The 22,865-nt window shown below is 32.6% G+C and overlaps 1 protein-coding gene across 4 annotated transcripts in view; it reads right to left on the minus strand.

Moving 5' to 3' along the window:
* Nucleotides 1–978: 978 nt before the first annotated feature.
* SNX13 (sorting nexin 13) overlaps nt 979–22,865 on the minus strand; it is a 123,282-nt gene continuing 101,395 nt past the window's right edge. For all 4 annotated transcript variants that reach the window (XM_041727492.1, XM_041727491.1, XM_041727493.1 and 1 more), the window contains 8 exons: nt 19,835–19,942; nt 17,334–17,444; nt 13,270–13,431; nt 11,682–11,753; nt 9,221–9,366; nt 8,910–8,978; nt 7,113–7,225; nt 979–4,519 (listed from right to left, as the gene is read on the minus strand). In XM_041727492.1, coding sequence (XP_041583426.1) covers nt 4,272–4,519; nt 7,113–7,225; nt 8,910–8,978; nt 9,221–9,366; nt 11,682–11,753; nt 13,270–13,431; nt 17,334–17,444; nt 19,835–19,942 — 1,029 coding nt within the window. In that variant the 3' untranslated portion in view covers nt 979–4,271. The remainder of the gene's footprint in view (nt 4,520–7,112; nt 7,226–8,909; nt 8,979–9,220; nt 9,367–11,681; nt 11,754–13,269; nt 13,432–17,333; nt 17,445–19,834; nt 19,943–22,865) is intronic.

The raw sequence follows: 22,865 nt of genomic DNA on the forward strand, positions 1-22,865 counted from the left end.
TCACTGAGTTCATTATTTTGGTACCCAGGGCCAAATCCAACTCTAATATCTGCAATAACCATCTTTTAATTTTTCACATTCTCCTTTTTCTTTCAACAACTCGACTTTCCATTAGAATGATAGGCTGAAAATAAAACCATATCCCAGATCCACTGATTTTTCTATCTAGAGTCTATATTCCCTAATTAAGGATGCTTCACTTTTTCTCCCCATCTAAAATTTTCCAAATCCTGTTCTTTGGAAACATTATCATCAAGCTATTAACTGGTGTTGATCACAAAAGTTTCTGTGGCTAAGTTTGGGAAGTTAGGCAAACAAAATTAAACAGACTTATTTATTACAGAACTTTTCAGAAAATTTGATAGTATCATTTGGATTATAAAGGAACATGTTAGGGTTTGGAATAGTATGTAGATCTGCATAAGTTACATGGAAGTATAAAATTACTGCCCAGAAACATCTTAAAGGGATCAACATTTTAGAGTATGCACTTTTGATAAATACTATGCCTGTCCACAGTAGGGTAAAAGTACAGCTGATGTCTGAGAAGTCTATGGATACAGATGCAAGACTGAAAATATTATGACCAATCAAACATAGCCACATTGTGAGTACTGAATCTATTGCCTTTAGAATTGAAGCATCTAAAATATTAATTAAAAATGAGATCAAAAACTGTTAATAGATTACTTAATTACAGCTTGTTCTATGGGAAAATTACTTTATAATTTCACATGATAGGTAAGTGTAAAGTCTCTACAACACTGTGATCATAAATTACTTGCCCCATAAATGGAAAAATTAAATCCAGTAAGCTGTCAGTAATCACTCAACAGCTCTTCTATCAATCTGGAACTTGAATTGCTTGATTTCTAAAATGAAAAGAAAGGAAAATACAGATACTAAAACTAAGACCATTGAACAAGCACTTTTTAAAATAGTAAGAATATATCACTACTAAATAAATTCAACAAAAAGGTTTGTTAATACTTTATTAGTATTTTCTACTGGACAGAACATAACGCAAACCAAATAAAAATTTTAATCTTCTTTTAGTTCAATAAAAATAACTGACATTCTGATTGTTGTTTCTTCTTTGTTAAAGAAGGAAAGTATTGATAGAATAGTTAGGCACACAGTTGACATTTACTGTACAATGATATGCACAAGTTATCTTTTAACAACTATAATCCTAAAATGTGCTCTTTATATTTTTCCCTTGTAATACAGGAGCCATACTCCTATAAGCAAAATTTACTAATAACAAAAGAATTTTACAAGGAGTGACAAAAAAGACTTTTAAAACAAGTCCTTAAATAAAAGGATGCAGAAACAACGGAATGTAAGTCGTTGGGTTAAGAAGACAGTTTAAACTAGATCTCAAAACATTAAAAATTCATTTATTTTACAATTACTCAAATACACATGCATTAAATGAAAATATTGCACAAAATTAAAATTTTAGAATGTGAAATTTATATTGTTCTTAATTTTTTAAAAATTGATACACTTTCTGGTAGCACTTAACTGTTTGATTTTTTTCCAAACACCAGCAGCACAAACTTAAAATGAGCGAACAGAAATATTCAAGAAAGTTTTTAATTTTTTTTTTAAATTAAGGCTAACCAAGTGCATCCATTGGTCAATGGCACAATTTTTTCAGCAACTATTCAGAACACCCTAATCATAGGAAATGCCCAGCTAAGTGCTATATTTAAATCATACAATCAATTTTTAGGTGAATGAACTATACGTTAGTAGTGATAGTTTCTAAATAGTTTATAGGTTACCCCCCAAAAAATCAGAAAACCCAAACAGAGAATGATCAATTTTGAAGGTTCTTGCCTAAAGGCACCACTGACATAGAAACACATTCAAAAATCAAATATCAGAAGACTTAAAGCCTCTTCAGGTATATATTTATATATGCAATAAATGCATTAAATGTAATAACTTTATTAAACATAGTACACTGTACTTGACTTATGGATTAAATATTTTACACACAGCTTGACCAAGTCATTCAAAAAGTATTCTAATTTTAGCATGACCATAGCTCTCTCTGATGTAAAACATAGATGTGCATAGAGAAAATGCACAACCGTTTACATAGACAACCATTTGACATTTCTGCTTTTGAAATATAAACTCTTTAAAACAAAAATTATTTAAAAAACTCATTTACTCATAGTTTTTGGTATGATTGCAGTTACCTTGCAGGGCTCTGTTACGAAAAGTTGCAATCCTGCAGGACCTTTCTTTCCCTGGTTGATGGCCAGCACTCCTCACATTATCTGGAAACGCTTTTCATATGTACACACTAGGCTCTCAAATGAATTCTTGTTTACTCTTAGACTTATTTATGTCAAAAATATACTTAAAATGGGAAAGGGTATATTTGAAAATCATTGCACTTATGGCCATGCTGTTGCTTTCTACAGACATGTTTCACAAATCCTCACTTTTAAAGCCTGGGGCATGGGGAGGGACCACGGCAGCAAGAGAGACACATTGGGAAGAAAAAATATTACTTCTTCCACCAGAGTCAATAAGGATCTTTTCTCATTTGCAAGTTGCAATGAAAAGGATTTCATTTATGTAATTCGTTAGACATGCAACACATGCTGAATATATGCATACGTAAGTATGCACAACAGCATTATTAATAAATATGATTATTATTATAAAGCTTTAAAGGAAGGCTTTATTCTGTTATTAGGCTTCACTTTGTAACTAGGATCTCAGTGAAAACAAGACAATAACATCTTGTTCCAATCTTAAAGCTCCCAAATAATTGGGATACCGATACTCTGTCCCTTTATCTTAAGCACCCAGACGTTCTTTTGATACCAGGATCTTGGCTCAGTGGTCTGATAAGTAGCTTCACTATTTTAAGGTTGTAGTGTTAAATATTTTTAAAACAAAAAACTCTGACATACCCAAACCCTTAGTCAGTGTAAGTATTTAAAAGTATGCAGAAATCCTACATACAAGGGATATGAAGACTTCCAAGATGGACAAATGGAGAATGAGAAAACTATAAGAAACGCAGAGGTTCCAAAACTGGAAAAGGTAATTTGTTGTTGTTGGTATAAAATTATTTCAGGGACTTAAATGTATACACCCAGGGGTTTCGCCAACTTGCTTTATTTAGTAGAATTTTACATTATGCAAAATATAAATAAAAGCATATTTTAAAAAATATTATAGTTCTGTTTTCATTATTTATTTTCATATATATACACAATAATAGAATTAGGAATTTTTCTGTTTACATAGGACTAATAAGCTCATTTAATCCTTTGATTTGCTACTTTTGCAATCACCTAAGGTATGTCTAGATCACACAATTTAAAATTATCACACTGTAACTTTCAATAGTGCTGTTTTTTTAAATTTCCATATTTTTAAAATAACTGGATGTATTTGGCAGTTCTTTCAAGAGATTATACTCCTTATTATATAATCAGTAATCTCTTAAAGATTAAAAAAACTGTAATAATTTTGAGACTTAAGTGAGAGTGCCACTATACGTTTTTTTGCACACAGAATACCAAAAGAAAACTTATGATTGAGTACCATAAGAGCAAAATAGAGCCCCAAAGCACATAAGAATCAATTAAAATCTTTTATACCAATGAATAACAAATCCAATCAAAATCTATTTTTGATTGGTTTTACTTTGTCACAAAACTGTAATTAGGGTATAAGGTTATTTCATACTTTTAAGGGCATCCTGTCACTTTCCCCAGACCTGAAGCAGATGTTCCAAAGATCATTCACCTGGCTAATCCACATTATATCAAAATTCTGATAAAGACCTATAAAATTATGCAAAAAAAAAAAAATCCCTCCAAATCATACATTGCTCAGTCTCCCACTGTTAAACAAATTAGCCAGTTTAACTGTGAACCATTGTTTTGTGCTTTCCTTAGCTCTCATGTATACATTCTGGCACTTTGTCATTGTTGGAGAATGCTGATTAGTTTGAAATGGAAGAGACCAACATCATTCTTGCTTGAGAAGGGGGCAGTATCCTCTCAATGTTGCAAAAATATGCACCAAATCATTTAAGACACAGAAATCTCTCTTGGTAGTGGCTGGATTATGGATGAGGATGAGAAGAACCACAGTCTTATGGATGTATTATTAATCTATTTTGAGACACTAAAAGACTGGTGCGACATGACAGTATATGAGTTAAGCCCCAGAAGATCTGTCCATATTATTAGTCCTGGACAAAATGAACACCAGCTTCATAGATTGGAGTGTCACCTTTTCTGTAAAGAAGGCGCTTGAGTAGTTTGAAGTTTCTGTTTATATTTCTGTATCTGCTTTGACCGCGAATGCAGTTTGTTGAAAAGTTCACGAAATTTATACTGTGGAAACAAGGTTTCCAAAAAGCCTTCCAAGAAGACATAAACCATTCTCCTATTTAACTGGTTGTGCTGAAACATTTCAAAGACACGAAGAATACCTTTCCGTGTTGTCTCAGCCCCAATAATGTGCTTCAATTCATCTAAATGAAGAAGGGGAAAAAATAAACATAAGTCATTATTCATACAGAGGAAACACAAGGCCAAACTATGCTCTAAGTTAACTAAAGTATGTAAAGTACACAGCAAGGTAATAAATAGGAGGTATTTAGTTCATGTATTTCAGCTATGTATTATAATTGACACTTAGAATTTACACGTCTGCATGCATCCATCTACTTATGTAATAATAGATACTGGGGATGATAAAGCACAGGAAAAAAGCAACAGGATCTAGACTGTGAAACCCCAAATAAGAATTACAATCCTGTCCTTTAGTATCTATATGATATTCACCCATCCTGAGTTTCTTTATCTGTAAAATAGAGATTTATAATAACCAAATCCTTATAACTGTTAGAATTTAGAGAGCTTTAATGAAATGTTGAAAAGTGATCTGCAAAGACTAAAACACTATGCAGATAGTCTTAGTGTGTCTAATGCACAGTAAGAAATACTGTAAGTAAATGATGTATGAAAGTTGATTAATGATCTCAGAAAGTGTGCAACAGTAACAGTATCACTCAAGTACCCCAAGTATAAAGACATTTACAGAGAGGACAATTCCACATGGTAGATCATCAAGAAAGGTTCTCTTCAAGTAAGTGATAAATGAAGGAGACTTTGCTCCCTAGGCAGGAGTTTGACAGGCACAAACAGATGATGGATTAACTCTAAGGCAGAGAACAACAATGAGCAAATGAACATTAAGTGGAAAAAACAAGGCAGGTTCAAAACACAGGGGCACTATACAGTTCAGCTAATGTTTTAGATTCTTTTTAAAAGAAAGTGGAGAGAAGAACGGAAAAAAGTGCAATGGCTATCAGAGTGAGCAAAGTGTGGAGCACCATGACATTATTACAGATACTTGAATCAGGGTTATCCTTAATTATTTATAATCAGGGTCCCAAAGAGCAGTAAACACTATCTAACTGCTTTCAAAAGAAACATGAAACTTCCAAGAGGCATGTTTCTATCTAGGAGTACTATATAATTTAAAGCAAATGGCTTATGAATTTACCAAAAACAGGTAAGGGATTATGTATATATAAACATATACACCTTTATTTTTAGCTTCACTTCCCTGAAGTCTTCACACAAGTGTTCTCTTCTCACACAATTGCACCTTACCCAGCATTTCCATCTTCCTGTACTAGTGGTCTTGTCAGCACTTACTACTAGCTAACATTACTGGCCTTATTTATTTGTCTGCCTTGTGCTTGTGTTTCCCTAATAGAATGGAAGCTCCAAGAAGCCAAAGATAAGTGCAAAGAAAGGCCTGGCATATGATATACTCTCGATATTTACTAAACAAAGGAATTAGTTTCTTTCAGCTACATAAATCAGTTTACAGCACGACCTGATTTATGCTAACAGCATATTAAAAAATATTTAATCCTAAATTCTCATTTATTTTTCAAAAATGTTATTTCTATTATTTGCTTTATTTTCTCCAAAAGCAACAGCATAGTTTGTAGGACAGAATTAATAGCCATGTGGTAAGTTTCCAACTTAACAGACAAAAGAGAGATTTTTAAATCTATGATGAAAATAGAGTTCGGGACACCACTCAGTGGTTGAGCGTCTGCCTTCAGTTCAGGGTGTGATCCCAGGGTCCTGGGATTGAGTCCTACATTGGGCTCCCTGCAAGGAGCCTGCTTCTCCCTCCCTCTGCCTATGTCTCTGCCTCTCTCTAACATGAATAAGTAAATAATTTTTTTTTTAAAAAAAGAGTTCTAAATTAAAGAAAAAGTTATAGAAAAAGAAACATATTAAATGAAGCTAATGAACTTCATAAATATTCCTTTTCCACTCAATATTTATAATTAAAATGTGGAGAAGAGATAACTATTTTCAAAGATATTCATAACTAAAGAAGGGGCCAAACAATGACCCAGTCACACAAAATTTCTTTTCATATTATACAGGCCCTCTTATTGAGAGAAGTCAAAAGGGGAACAAAGTGAGTGTAGTAAGACAGCAGTGTTCCAAAGAAGTAATTCAAATTAGACCAAAAGAATGCCACTAAGTATACGTTCTTTGGAATCATATTCGTGTTTTAACAGAGATGAATAATGGACCAATCAGTTGTAAAGGGATTCCTTGAAAGAATTTATTCTCCAAAGTAGAACAAACATTTCCTGAAAACCTCACACTTGATGTTCTTTTATTATTTATTTGTCATATATTTTATCATCAACTTATTCTCAGGGAGCAAATGAAGTAGCTAAAAGCATCACTTTTTTTTCATGGTTGAAAGCACTGGCTTTCAAGTTGCTCACCATGGAACAGAAGCCCAACAGTCACTTCCTAGCTTGGAACCTGGGCTGGAGTACTTAACCTCTTTGAACTTCTATTTGCTCACATATAAAGCTGTGGTGTTAACAGTGCCTAGTTTCTTAATGCTGTTATGTTAGTGAAAAATGTAAGAGAAATGCACAGCAACAGTGCCCAATATGTGGTAAGCCATTAAACGGTAGTTACTAAAATCAAGAGGAGGCTAAACCAGCATGCTTAATGCCCAAAATTCAGAAAAACTATAAATTAGTAACATTTTTACCAAATCTGTTCACTCACCTGGCATAATTGAAAGTAATTTAGTTTTTCCTGCAACTCTTGTTCTCATTCGAATAGCTTTATCTCTGCATGGAACAGTCTCTGCTAAAATGCCATTTGGCCAAAAGGCATCTCTATTTAAGAAAATTAAATATATTTTGTAATTTTCATTTTATAATGATAGTAGTAAAATTATTCCAATTTTCTACAGAAAACAAAAATGTAAATAGAAAGCAGAAACACTTTTGAAATTTTATAGAGGTATGACATTTAACAAATACTAAGAACAGGGTCAAATTTTAGGTGTAAAAGGATATACATAAGAAAACTAACAGATGAATTCTCCCCTGGAATAACTTATAAACACTAACAAATGATAAAGATAACAAAATGGAATACACAGAGGACCACATCACAGCCATTTAAACTCAAAGTAAGGCTCTGATCTCAATGAGATTGAAGATCTCATCCAAATACAACCCCACAATATCTTGAATTTGGATACTTTCAAGTTCATCTTCCTCAGTACCCTTATAATTAAGCCAACATTAAACAAATCCTGAACCTTCAACTTACAGTTAGACTGATTACAACACTCCACTTAGATATATGCCCTATTCGCCTTTACTCGCACTTGATTCCTATTTTCCAATTCACAGGTCAAAAAGCAAGAACAAAACACACTAACTAAGGTTCCATCTGGGAGTTTCGTCTGAGGGACAGAGACTCCTCAGAGCAGTTGTTCTTAACTTTGAGCATTAGAAACACCTGCGAGCTTTAAGAAATCTTAATGTTCAGGCCTTCTACTGATCATGTCAGACACAAGATGGGAACCAAATGTCAATATTTTTTTTAAAGCTCTCCAAGTGATTCCAACATGCAGCCAAGGCTGAGAATCACTGTTCCACAGTGAACCAAATATCATTCACCTGCCCTGAAAGAGAAGATACATGCCAGGGCAGGTGGTCTGACCTTTGGCAACAGTCTGGTAGAAAGAGGAGAAACTCAGCTTCAGATTAATCTGTTGGTCCCCGCTTTCCAGAAGGTGAGTCTTTGGACAAGCTGCTAAACTTCTCTGATCCTCAGTATCTACGTAACAAAATGGAGACCAAAATCCCTATCTCATATAAAATAGGGTAAAATGAGAAAGTGCATCAAGTGCACTTTATGCATAAAGTGGTTGGCACAGCACCAAGCAAATAGTTAATGTTCAATACTGACAGCTCCTTTCTTGCTCCTGTTACTTCAAAGCATATGATGCCATGAATATTTATGCCTTGCTTATCTTTCAGTTTTAGAAATGAGGTTTATTTCTTGACTATGCTGCGCTTTCCTTGAAGGGACTGCATTTTATCTCAGTCCCTGGTGATTGGCAAAACACTAGGCACAGAGGAAGGGCTCAGAATATTTTTGTAGGATGAACATATGAATTGGAGTACCACTGCTCTTAATTTCCTTTTTTTTTCAGAGGTTTGAATAAGTCAATAATTAGTCCATAGCCAGAGACATACATTTTTAAAATTTTTATTTAAAATCAAGGATTTCAATTACTTTAAAGCCACATTACTGTGATAAAACATAATCAACATTTTAAAGATTATTCTCTTATACTTTTTTCTATTCTGATTTTAAAGAAACAAAGATCAAAAGATCCAGAGGACAAATGTTTATTATAATTCTTACAAGTCTTTTTGTTCATCAGTGATGACTAAAACCAACTTTATGGTCAGGAAGAAAACAAAGCAGTAAAAGTTAATTAGTGATAACAATGCTAAACTCTGTACTACCTGAAAGAAGTGACTGTGTCTTAAGATATACCTGAAACGTTTCACTAAGTCGGCTACTTGCTCAGGTGAGGTCATCCAATCAACATGGTCAACTATTTTTCTGAAAGTAAAGAAATTTAAATTAGTAGGGTCAAAATTTTAGAAGATGTATAAAATAAAGAAACACTCCTTTCATGGAGTAACTTAATTTGTATGTAAATTAGCTGTGAGAACAACAGACTGTTTTAATGATCTTTAAAAGGCTCAAGAGAAGAAAATTCTCCTTTAAATGAGCAGTCTACTTCCAGAAGTAAAAGTTTAAAAGTTAAGAACAACTCTAAGGGATGAAAAAAAAATTAGTACCTATTAATAGTATCACCATATGTGGCTCTAATAAGCTGCTGAAGTAGGTTTTTGATATTCCTTCGCAACCACTGATTTCTCTCTTTTAAGTCGAATACTTCATCCATAAGAAGCAGCATTACCCTAAGTGGAATATTGTCATCCACCTGACAAAATATGGGAAGAAATAAAAATACATTTATTTGAGTTACCTATCTACTATGAATGGCTAATTCTGCTGCTTTTACGAAATGACTGGTACTCTATTTCAGAGATCAGAGAACAAGTTGTACTATAGTCTTCACAACCTAATATTCCATTCTAATAATAAAAACATATATTTTTAACAGTCATTTTGAAAAAATACAGAATTTCACAACCCTACAATTCCAAAGTGGTAGTGAAAAAAATTTCTCAAAGTGGATCTATGGTGTCTTAGGAAAAAAATAATCTGGCTCTTTTACTTTTAGTAGAGTCTGTACTACTTTGCTAAGGCAAATGCTAGCCCCCTTTGCTGATTATCTGGAGCTTCTTTTTGAAAAGAACAAAATATTCTCAACATTTCTCCTTATTTAATAGAACAAAACATAATCTACATCGAGTAACCTATTTTGCTGGATTAGTTAGTCATATATACTTAAGTATTTTCAGGAAAAAGAAGCTAAGATAAAATTCAATATATAACTAAGTTAACATTATTACAAAGGGCATATTTCACTATAGTTCTAAAATTTTCTTAACAAGTAAAAATTTGTAGACTTTTATTATGGGAATATTCAATTAATAATGCAAAAATTAAAGATAAAAGACAACTAGGAGAAGAGCAAAAATCAAAGTTGAAAAAGTAAAGACAACTGGAAAGTTCTGATGTGAAAAAATATATACAAAGCAAAAACGAGATTTAGAACTACAATAAAACTGTATATAACTGACAGTAATTTTATAATTCTTTCATCACTAAGATACTCTTTCCAATCATTTTCTGATTGAGTATATTCATTAGTTTGATGTGACATGCAGTTCTAATAAAAACCTAAACTGTAAAAACCCTTAACAGAAGGTATGATGTTATGGATATTACACCAGCATAACTCATAAGACAATCTAAAATATTCCTTAAAAAGCAAATAAAATTTTATCTTTGCTTAATACAGTTTATCATAAGAAATTCAATGAAAAACTGAAGGGATAGAATTATAATTTTAAAATAAATCTGCCTAATACAACAGAATACAAAGCCCAGACCCAAACATATACGAGAATCTAATTTGTGACAAGGGAAAAAGACAGTACACTTGGGAAAAAAGGGCCTTCTCAGTAAATGATGCTTGGGTCAGCTGGCCCCTGCCCTCACTCCATACACAAAAATGAATCTTAGATAACCAATCCTAAATTTTGGCATGATAAGACAAAAAAGATTTTTAAAGAAAAATCATAGGTGATCTTTGTGACTTTGCAGTAGGCACAGATTATATATATATATATATCTATATATACACTACACAAAAGCACACCAACTAGAAGATATTCACAATATACAAATACTTTCATCTGACAAAGAACCACTATTCAGATTATATAAAGCACTCTTGTTAATCAAAAAAGACAAAGACAGCCAAGCCAACAGAAAAATAGAGGAAAGAGCTAGAGACACAAGACAAGACACCCAAATGGCCAATAAACATATGCAAAAAGGTTCAACATTTCCACAGTCATCAGAGAAATGGAAATCCATATGAGATACAACCAGAATGGCTAAAATTTAAAAGACATAACATACTGAATATTGGCAGGCTATGGAGCATTGAAATTCTCATGCATTGCTGGCAGCAGTGTAAGCAGCACAAACACTTTGGAAAACTACTTGAAAGTGTCTATTAAGACTTATAAATACCTTCTAACCAAGGAATTCCATTTCTGGGTATAGACCCAAAAGAAATGTACACTTAATTTTTTAATCAAAAGACATGTACCAGAATGTTCACAGGAGTATTATTCATATTACAACAAATATATTGTACTATATTTACAAAATGGAGTACTATAAGTCCACAAGAATGAAGAAACTACAATCACACAAAACATGAAAGAATATCACAATGTTGAGCAAAAAAATTAAAAAAAAAATTTTTTTAAAAAGCCAGACTTAAAGGAGTACATACCTTACAGTTTCATTTATATAAAGTATAAAAGCAGGGTAGAAGTCAGGATAGTGATTATCCTTGGTAGGGGAGAGGATAGTGACAGGAAGAGAGCATTAGGGGCTTTCTGGGGTATAGGTAACATTCTGTTTCTTGCTTAGAGTGCTGATTACATGGACATGTTCAGTTTGTAAGAATTCATCAAACTTAACACATACAATAATATACACATAGGTATTTAGTTATAGATATACATATTATACTTCATTAAAAAGTTAAAAAGATCTGCCAAGTATGATTTCAATTACAGCTGAATACTACCAAAAGTAAAATTAACTCACAGTATCGTCAAGTTGAGCGGAGACCCGACAATGTTCCGGATCTGAGTCAGTCTTCGGAATCAAAGGGGGCACCTAATAACATTTAAAAAAATAAAAATAAAAACAGAACAAAATAAACATACTAAAGCAGATAGTGAAAGAACACAATACAATAAGAAATCAAAATTAATATTAAACATAGTAATAGCATTTAATTTGGTTTTTGGAATGATAGATAAGTTTACTTAGTATTAAAAAGTATTAACTATCTACAATTAGAAGCTCAATGTTAAAGTGTGATAACTTCATTATCATTACAGTTTTTTTCCTTTTAAAAAAATGGACTTTTGAATCAAAGGGGAAATTACTTAGTCAAACCCCTATACTTTTTAGAACTTAAAGCTAAGAAAGGTTAAATTATTTAAAAGCCAAAAGTTAGTAGCACAGGCAGAGAAGAGAATTCCAATCTTCTTTATTTTACCATAAGGAAAGCTTAACAGTTAATAGACTTAATAAACTTAAAAAGCTAATTAACCTATTGATAGATAATATAAGTTATGGGGGAAATGGAGAGACTGGTATTAGCTGATAAGCATTTGTCAGTATGGCAGGGACCACCAAGATCATCTACTATAAACCCTTCATATTGCTGGTAAGGAAAAAAGAACTGGGAAAAGCTCAGTGACTTCTGTACAAAGTCATATAAGTAGTTACTGGCAGAAGTGGTAGTGTAAAATCCTCACTTCCAGTGTTAGTGTATGTCCCCATGATTAGAAACAAAGATAAAGCATCAGAGAAAGTATGAGATAAATAGAAAAGTATGGATTTACACACACATTATTTCAGGAGTTGTCTCTTAAATAAATTCTACCTGTGTGTGTGTGTATATATACACACATATATGTACATATATACATATATATATATATTTCCTCTTCATTCAAACATGATCTAATAAATAAAAAACACTAACAGTAATAGGGTTTTTTTTTATAGTTTTGATTATAACTTTAAACAAGTAGGTCAAGATTATTAAGAAGTAGAAATCAGAAAGCAAGAAACTACATGGTCTGCAATGTAATGAAAAAGCTTCCTTGAAAATTCTATGCTACTCATGAGTATATACAAGTAAAGGATGGCCCCAGAGGCTAATGATTTTGAGAATTGTCCTCCCTTTGATCTCCTAGCCACTCGGTCATTGATCTCCTAGCCACTTGGTCAGGTGAAGCAGGAGAAATTAGGCTTTATGTTTCCTGATGAATACTAGTATAGCTAATTTGCATAAAAGCACCTATTTTTGTTTTAAAATTTAAGAACACTATAAAATAAAAATGGCATATAGAATGTAGTAGTACAAAGGATGTTTGTTAACTTCACTGACTTTCAAAATTCTATCACAGCAAAACCTGAGGACTGGATTTTATAGTATCCATTTCTAGTAAGAATTTATTCTCTTTAGTTTTTTTTATTCTTTATAAGACTATGTGTGTATACAGCTTTGTACTTCTGAAAGGAAATAAGGTAAATCTAAGCAGGAGCTGAGTAAATCTTAGTTGACTTAAAAATAGTTTGCTGTAGATATTACTGATTACTGAAAACATCTTCTTACCTTGAAAAATGATTGCTTTATGTCTTGACCTAATCTTTCTGACATTTTGCCCATGTTGTCAGACATTTTAGTCATTCCCTCTGCCAAGCTATCAGGAAGGGATTTAACTGCATTTGAAACATTCCTCATAGAATTTCGAAGTGGGTTTACAAAAGTGTCCATCTAAGGGGAAAAAATATTATACTATGACTTCATTGAATCAGACTTATTATTTAACTGAGAAGCCTGGGACAATACAGAGCACAACACACATGAAAAAAAATGCAATCATTTTCTAGTCTATAATATCTTATTGCATTTTAAAAATACAGGACTACTGTCTTCAAAATGTACTGTCACACACAAATATATGATTTAAACACTGGGGTGATAAGGCTATTGCTAGAAAGTACAAGCTTTAGGTTATATAAAAAATAATATATATTGGAGTGATTACTAGCTTTGCCTGCCTTATTAAAGAAATTCTGGAAAAAAGAAAACATTTTCCAAAACAGAAATCGAGGCAAATGGAATTAGCCAAAACATACTCCTGCTACAATTCAAGGCAACAATAACATAGGTATTTTGAGTAGACCCTGAAATATAAACAAGCAGAAAAAATAAGCAGAAAGCTCACATAACTAACAAGTAACAAGATTTATTTTTTAAAATAGTTTTTTGGGTAAATTACATGCTCAGAATCTACAGAGGGACTACAGAATCCTTTAGTAAGACAGAATAGAAAAACTATAAAACATGATCAGAAACATAAAAACGAGTAATTTCCAGGGGAATAGGAAGCATTAAAACTGACATTCTGACTGCACAAATGTCAGATAATTTTAATTAAGAAAGGTAGAAGCATCTAGAAACCAAAATAGTCTGCATATGGAACCCGAGATTTTTGACAGAAAAAAAAAAAACCACAAAATGAAAATCACAAAAACTACAAGAAAACTAAGAGTGTCATAAGAATAATGCAGAAACAAATTATCGTCCCTGTCAAAAAAAAAAAAAAAAGAGAGAGAAAAGGAAAGGAAAAAGAAACTCTTCACTACTTCAGGAACATAGCACAATATTAAGAGATGATATCAAGAAGACAAAACTCCTTCACTCTACTATGCCTTCACGGTTTCCATTAAGAAAAACTAGAAAAGGTTAAATAAGTACTATAATAAACAAAAAAGGTGAATTTCAACATAGCTGTAAAATAATTGGGAGTTTTAGTTACTCTTTGGATTAAGCTGAGCCAATAGTGTTCTAGATGTGCTTGATGGAATATGCAACATTTAGGAGGGACAATGTCACAACAGAATAATTCAGAGGAGAATCAACGGACAAAAACAAAGACAAAGAAGGGTTTGAAAAACACTACCACTGGTACACAGATATAGAAATAAAAAGGATAAAAGATGAAGCTGTGTGTGCATATGCACCTGTGTGTAAAATTACGTGTGAGTGTGTGTATACGTGGCCTCACATTATCTAGACATGGGCTAAACTACCACTGATGCTCTTTTAAAATTAACCTAAATCTGTATAGTGAATTAGTTAATAAATAAATAGCTGCCTGTGCACTATCTTAGACCTACAGAATCCATTTCTTTTTCCTTTCCTTTCTGTTTATTTTTCAATTTCTGAGGGTAAAAAGCCCAAGCATCTGTACTGGGGACAGGAAATGGGTGAACCAGGAGGAATGGAAAAACCTCCACAGTTGATTCTGATGCCTAATCCTGAAAAAAGCAAAATTTTAGAAGCATAAAAAGAGTCCATCACTATATGACAAGATTTCCAAAAACAGGATTTGCCTTAAAACACACGCTTGAAACAACACACACACACACACACAAAATCTTGCAAATCACCAAGCAGAGGAGTGAATTACGATCACCAGCATAAGCATACACTTAGCCTGACTTACCAAAGACATTGTCTCTTCATTATCACCTCAATTATGTGTATCAGAAACAACACAAAGTAATTTTAACTTAAATTTAGGTCTCTAACTATAGCTTAAAATGCCTTCACACCATGTATAAAACTGGATAGAAAGAAACTGTGTGCATAAAGGAAGACTGTTATTACTCTTCCTAGGAATTGCCTACATATTTCATAAGGCTAGACAAATTGTAACCAGATTGGTATGTTATCAAGGATAAAATGTTTGCAGATGATTTCTCTAATACCTATTTAATTTCCAGTAAAATATAATTAAGGAAAAGATATTAAATTATAATTTAGCCAAAAAGGAAATTAGCTGAAAGCTCCTAATTCTTGATATGCATAAAAATTATTTTCCCAATCTAAAAGAGGTTATGATGACCTTGGTAATAACCAATACGACTTATGAAAAATGTATGTGCTATGCATTTCCAGAAGATTCAGAAGGATCTTTAGATTTCAGTGGTAATATTTTAAAAAAACAATATATAGCTATTTGGATCTATAAAGCATCTATGTGCTTTATACACACACACACACACACACACACACACAAACACACACACTACTATTGTCAACAAAAAGAAATTGTGTACGATTAAAGTAACATTTCTTTTATCTTAAAGAAGTTATCAGTTTATTAGTTTATCTTAAAATGATACAATCCTGAGAGAAAATAGGTAAACATCAAAAAGATGGAACACTAGAAGATATGTCTATTGACAATAAAATCATTTAGAGTTGAAATTTAAACTCAATCACTTCAATCATGAAATACAAAGACAATACTACCACATCCCCCCCCTCCACACCACTATGAGGTACATAATATGGAACTTATTAAAACAAACCACTCCACTTAAAAATGTTAACATTCACTGGGATGTTAAAACTCAAAACCCTAGGGTAATCATACAAAATTCTTAGGTTTAATTCTTACTTCTGTACCAGCAAGTTAATTCTTAACTTATTTTGTACCAATTCCTTAACCTTTTTAAAAAAGTTAGTCTATGGGGAGGAGGGGACGGAAGAGTAGTAAGGAAATCACTTTTTGTTTGCTTGCTTTTAATTTTCATTTTGAAATAATTTTAGACTTTTGAAAAGTTGCAAACATATATAGAGTTCCTACCTGCTATCCACTCAACTTTCCCAATTTCTGTTACTGCTCCTACTACTGCCTCTACTACTACTTTACTAAGAGGTAACATTTATTCCAAAGTTAATGAAGTGGCAGGTGCTGTCAAATAGGGAATGTCACATTTATTTTGTACAATGCTGTAAAATGAGGATTAACGTCTTTATTTCTTAAGAAAATTAAAGGACCAAAAGATGAAGAAACATGTTGCAGGTCACAACTAGTAAATGGCAGAGCAGTGATTTAAACCAAAGGCTAATTCCAAAGTCTGCATTCTCATCCACTAAACTATCTAGACCAATTTGAACACTTAGTCATTTTATTGTCTTAACCTACCATCTAATTCCAAGTATAGGACTTGGATCTCTAAAGGAATTTTAAATAATAAAGATTTCACTTAAGAGTCATAAATAATTTCAGGAACATAACCTATTCAACATTTTTCTTATCTTTACTACAAGTAAAGGACATTTCCACCTGGTAAGAAATAGCTCCTTCTCAGGTTATTGAAAAGCTTGTGACTTATGTTAGGCAAATCTTCCTCACTACATTATTTCAGAAATTTTTCTTTCTTTTAAGCTCCTACTAGATTTTAATCTACATGTAAAAATAGGAGTTTATACTTATTAGATATGCCTATCAATAGTAGGCTTAAGAAGCACAGATGATAAATAGGCCAAGATGCATTAAATACAATTTTCCAATTTTAAAACATACAAATATATTTTCTTTTATTTAAAAAAAATGTATGAAGGGGTACTTGGGTGGCTCAGTTTGTTAAGTGTCTGCCTTCAGCTCAGGTCATGATCTCAGGGTCCTAGGATCAAGCACCGCATCAGGCTCCCTTCTCAGCAGGGAGTCTACTTCTCCCTCTCCCTCTATGTGCATGCGCTTGAGCCCGTGCGTGCTCTCTCTCTCTCTCTCAAATAAGTAAATAAATAAATAAAATATTTTTTAAAAATGTATGAAAACAGACCTATAAAGAAAACCTATGCAATGGTCTGCTTACCTTGCGAGCAAAGTCCCCTTTCCCTTTACTATAGGCTTTGTTCTCAAGGAAATCATACACATAGTGAGCCAAAGCTGGAGATGCTTTCATCATTTCAGGAGTTAAGAGTAACTAACAGGGGAAAAAAAAAAAAAAAAGATATCTTACATGGATACAGTACTGGAAATTAACTCTTATCTATAATTTTTTTCCTGCTAGAAAATTAAGAATGTACAGAATTTTAATTTTGCACTTAAAAAAATTACACAGTTTATAAATAAAGCATCAATAATTCTATGACCATTAATAGTTTGGTGTATATTCTTCCCATCTGCTGTTTTGACTTTCAGTGTATCTCATGTGAAAGCTGCTCAAATGTGTTTACTACAGTAGTCCTTTTCTTCATGGGGGATACATTCCAACCCCCCTAGTGGAGGTCTTAAAGCCACAGACAGTACCAAACCCTCCATATACAAGTTTTTTCTATCCATACATACTTGTGATAAAGTTTAATTTATAAATTAGGCAAAGAGATTAACAACAGTAACTAATAATAGAACAATTATAAAAACATGTGAATGTTGTCTCTCTCTCTCTCTCTCAAAATATCTTACTGTTCTGTACTCACCCTTCTTGGGGTGAAAAGGGATAAAATACCTACGTGGTTAGATGAGGTAAGGTGAGTGACATATGCATTGTGATGTAGCATTAGGCTACTACTGACCTTCTGACAATTCATCAGGACAATCATCTGCTTCTAGACCATGGCTCACCGTGGGTAAGTAAAACCACAGAAAGCAAAGCCACAGATAAAGGGGAGACTCCTGTAGTCTGTTTTCAGGTTTTACAGCTTATACTACCAAGACCCACATCATCCTAATTATAAAGTTAACATTAATAGAAAGTACATAAAATAAGGTGAACTTACTACTCTCACAACTGTTAAGGTTCTACCTTAGTTCCTTCAATGGAATATATTTTGACACATAATGAGTTCATTAGCTATAACGTATATAGTGTAGCCACATTTAAAAGATACATTTATGGCACCAGATTTGGGAAAAGGTGATTATCTTTTAAATCTTATAAATAATTGATACAGATTTTTATACAATTAAAGCTAGCACATTAAAAAAATCAAAGTGTCTGGGGGTTCTGGGTAGCTCAGTTGGTTAAGTGTCCATCCAACTTGATTTCAGCTCAGGTCATGATTCAGTGTTGTGAGACCAAGTCCTGCATTAGGCTCTGCACTCAGTGTGGAGTCTGCTTAAGATTCTCTCTCTGTCTTTGCCCCCCCACCCCCTTGTACTTGCTCACTCTCTCTCAAAGTAAATAAAATCTTTTTAAAAATTTAAAAATCAAAGTCCTTGACAAGAGTCCTACAAAGCATATCAGACATTCAACTTTAAGTCAGAAGGCAAAGGTAAATAGTAAGAGATTTATATGTTTTGCTATCTTTTCAGGAAATAATAATGCCATGGAATTACAGGTATGATTATAAGCAAACCAAATCAAATTTACAAATGTCTTCATAAATGTTTAAGAGAGAAATATAACCTTCCAAATAAAATATCCAGTATAGCATTAGCTAAGTTTCACTACATACTAAGCAAACTTTTCTATAAAGATCCAGATAGTAATTACCTTAGGTTTTATGGTCCATTGTGTCTTTGCTGAAACTACTCAACTCTGTTGTAGCAATGTAATAAATAACAATAATAAACTAAATGAATGGCTGTGTTCCAATAAAACTCAATAAAACATATGGTGAACTAGATTTGGTCTGAGTCTGCAATTTGCTGATTCCTGTTCTAGAGGGTGGAGTAGGAATCTAAATAATGGAACATTATATACCTGGGCTAAAGCCAGGTTTACCAGATGAAAAATCTTTACAAGTCATTCATTAGTATAAAAAACTATAAAGTGATATTATTATTATTATTATATCTGGCATTTGGATACATGGTTCTAAAATAAAATTTTTTCTAGGATAAGTAACTTGTGAGACAAATTTTGTTATTTCCCAACAGAAATCAACATACTTAAGATAGTACATGTTAAGAAATAGTCCCTGGGATCTCTTCCTTTTTTGAATTATCCTGTAATTTTAGAAGCCTTAGACTCACTGTGGACTACAGAAGGCATTTATCAGGAATGAAAATCTGCTAACTTTGGATATACCTCATAGAGCTACTATGTACTGAATAGGAAACATTTATCTGTTTAGCGTACCATAAAACATCTAGACTTTATAGTGATGTAGAAGATATATGTGGGCCTGTGTGTATTCATTTAAACCTGAAGTAACAAAATCCCAAGCACTCAGTGTCCAGAAACTTCTAAATCAGTCAATAAACAGAGAATATTGATAAATTACTGAACAGTATGCATGTGTCATCTGACATGCTACTGGAAAGTGGTTACTAACCCACTATCATATTAAAATGTTAACAAGGCAATCTACTGTATCTGTATGTTATATTAAAATGAAAACCTATGGATAATAATAAACATGGACTTACCTGCAAATATGCATTTAAATCCTTTTTTCTTTTTTCTAAAAAATCTCTATCCATATTATTAAAAGTCTTTTTACCAGGAAGCTTCAATATGCTTGACAGATTTTCAAACTAGGAGATAAAATATATTCAATAATTTTAGCTTTTTACAAAAACAGAAAAGTATTTTCAAGTAGCAATTCCTCTATATATCAAAATCATCTTTAACTGGTTATTTTATAATATATTTTATTATATTAAGCAAACATCAGAAAATATGTCCAAGCACAGTTCTAATGCTATTTATTTATAAAGGAGTACTTTCAATGAAGAATGACAAACATGGATAACTGCTAAAGATGGATGATGTCCCCATGGGATTTCATTTGAACACTCTAATTTTGTTCAAAATTATCAATAATAAACAGTTTTAAAAATATTCTCCAGGATGCCTGAGTGGCCAGGGGTTGGTGTCTGCCTTCAGCTCAGGGCATGATCCCAGGATCCAGGATCAAGTTCCACATTGGGTTCCCTATGGGGAGCCTGCTTCTACCTCTGCCTATGTCTCTGCCTCTCTCAGTGTCTCTCATGAATAAATAAATAAATCTTTAAAAAAAAAATCTTTTCCTTAACACTTTGACTTGTGAATAAAGTATTAGCAAATTAATTTTTAGTGATCAAAGATCCCTGAATTCCTGGCTTGTTCAGAAATCTAAATCAAAAAAGTGTTTTTTAATACTGATGACTTCCTATCAGTTAATCATTAGAATAGCTAATTTAAAAATAAGAAAGGCAAATTTCAAAGTATATATTACAGTTTTACCACAACTTTGCATATAAACAACTATAGTATAAAACTGACACTTCTTCCCCACCAAACACATGAAAAATAAACTCAGAGACTACTAAGAAAAAAACTTAAAAGCCATTAGCATATATCTTATCTTTGTAAGGCCACTAACACTAAATATACATGCTCTAGGTTTGCATTTACAGACTCAACATTTAGGTGCACCTTCAAAGGTCCATATATATGTGTCATGCCTTGCTAAAGCACTGATTTTAACTAAATCAGCTACTAACACGGCATTGGAGGTAAATCATTTAGCTAGTGACTGTGCCTAGCCAACAGCCTCATAACTGAAACTTCAAGCAGCCTTGGAGTTTTTCCCATGTGATACATGTCCTGAAATGAAACAAACTTTCTAGAACTATCCTTTGTTTGAAAACATAAACAATAATGGCTCTGTAAAGAAAATTCACTCCTGGTGCAGAGATTAAAGAGGAAACGAAAAGGTATAGGATAATTTTCATCCCCAAACTGGAAGATTCTGAAAATACTAAATGGGATGGCAAATAAGATGGTTGCCTGGAACTGTAATATGAATAAATTCATTGTATGTAAATTCATCCATTTTATGGATACATAAAAGGTAAGTAGCAGCAGTTCTTTTCTTTCAGCAAAGACAAGAAAACAAAAAAGGAAAGTTGAAATTTACAGGGACTATGTTTACAGATAAAGCACAGCTAAAAGGCAAACAGGCTGATTCTTATTTAGCATTTTGCTTAAAACTACATTTTCACTTAACAAGCTTTGTTTTTAAATTCTTAAGCTCTAAGCAATCTAAATACTTAAGTAATCACACACTACTATGATCTAAGAGGGAACAAAGTCAAAACCACTTTGACTATACTGAGCCCTTACAAAAATAAATTCACTTTATTAATTTCATTTAATTTCTGATGCTGTGCTGAAAATGGAAATTTCTGTATAACTGTTCTATTAGTAAAGTTTTTCAAAGTATGTTTTCACTTATATTTGTAAATGCGTAAACATAATTACATTCCTAGACTAGAAAATTTCACATTAGATCAAATTCCTATTGATTTGTAAGTAAATAAAATTACTTCTTAGCAATTCAATTTATCTTAAAATTTGTCATGTTTGGATAAAGTGTGAGGATGGAAAGAAAAAATACATAAGCAGTGGAATTTTAGGATATAAAACAGGTGATATTTAAAAATTAAAGCAATTATTTCTTCAATATGGAATAGAATATTCATTCACCTCTGCAAACAGATCAAGCTAAATATGAAGAAACAAATCAATAGATACTGATCTATTCAACAACAAAACTAGAACGGGGTATGTCCAAAGTTTTTTAATTTCCTTATGAATATAATTCAAAATAGTCTTTTTCATATGTGCTTCTAGAGTCAACACTAATCCATTTTTTAAATTTATTTATTCATGAGAGACAGAGAGAGAGAGAGAGAAAGAGAGAGAGGCAGAGACACAGGCAGAGGCAGAAGCAGGCTCCATGCAGGGAGCCCAACATGGGACTCGATCCTGGGTCTCCAGGATCAGGCCCTGGGCTCAAGACAGTGCTAAACCGCTGAGTCACCCAGGCTGCCCAATACTAATCCATTTTTTTATCACTTTTAAGGCATAATAGTTTATTTCACTCTATTCACAGAATATGTTAGTGAGATTATCATGGTACCAACCATATTTTTTGCACTATCTTAACTGAAAAAGGTATTTTCTGATTACTCAAATAATACAATATCATTTCAAAGCTTCTGTCCATTTAAATGTCATTATCATTATTTTAAGAACAGCTACATACTTAAAAACCTTGAATGAAATAAAAGATTTTCAAGAGTTAAAATAAATTCCATAAATGATATATTCCAACTCATCTGGTAATAATAGATTTTTTCAAAGTTAAAGAAAAAAGTAATTAATAAAAAGTAAAACAGAGAAATATTTTGTTTTCATTTGTTATCTTAAAAGGTCCATATACTTCTATAAAACAAGAGGGTTGTATTTCTTAAGAATTAAAAACATCTGGTTAATGTTAAACTTAATTTAAGTTGTAAATAAAACAACTTAATGGTCAAGGATTTAACTGTTACACTGATGGATAAAGATGCCATTTAAAATAACTGTAACTAGGGACGCCTGGGTGGCTCAGGGATTTGGCGCCTCCCTTTGGCCCAGGGCGAGGTTCCAGAGTCCCGGATCCAGTTCTGCATTGGGCTCCCTGCATGG

Source organism: Vulpes lagopus, chromosome 13 (genome assembly GCF_018345385.1).
Source record: "Vulpes lagopus strain Blue_001 chromosome 13, ASM1834538v1, whole genome shotgun sequence".
NCBI lineage: Eukaryota > Metazoa > Chordata > Mammalia > Carnivora > Canidae > Vulpes > Vulpes lagopus.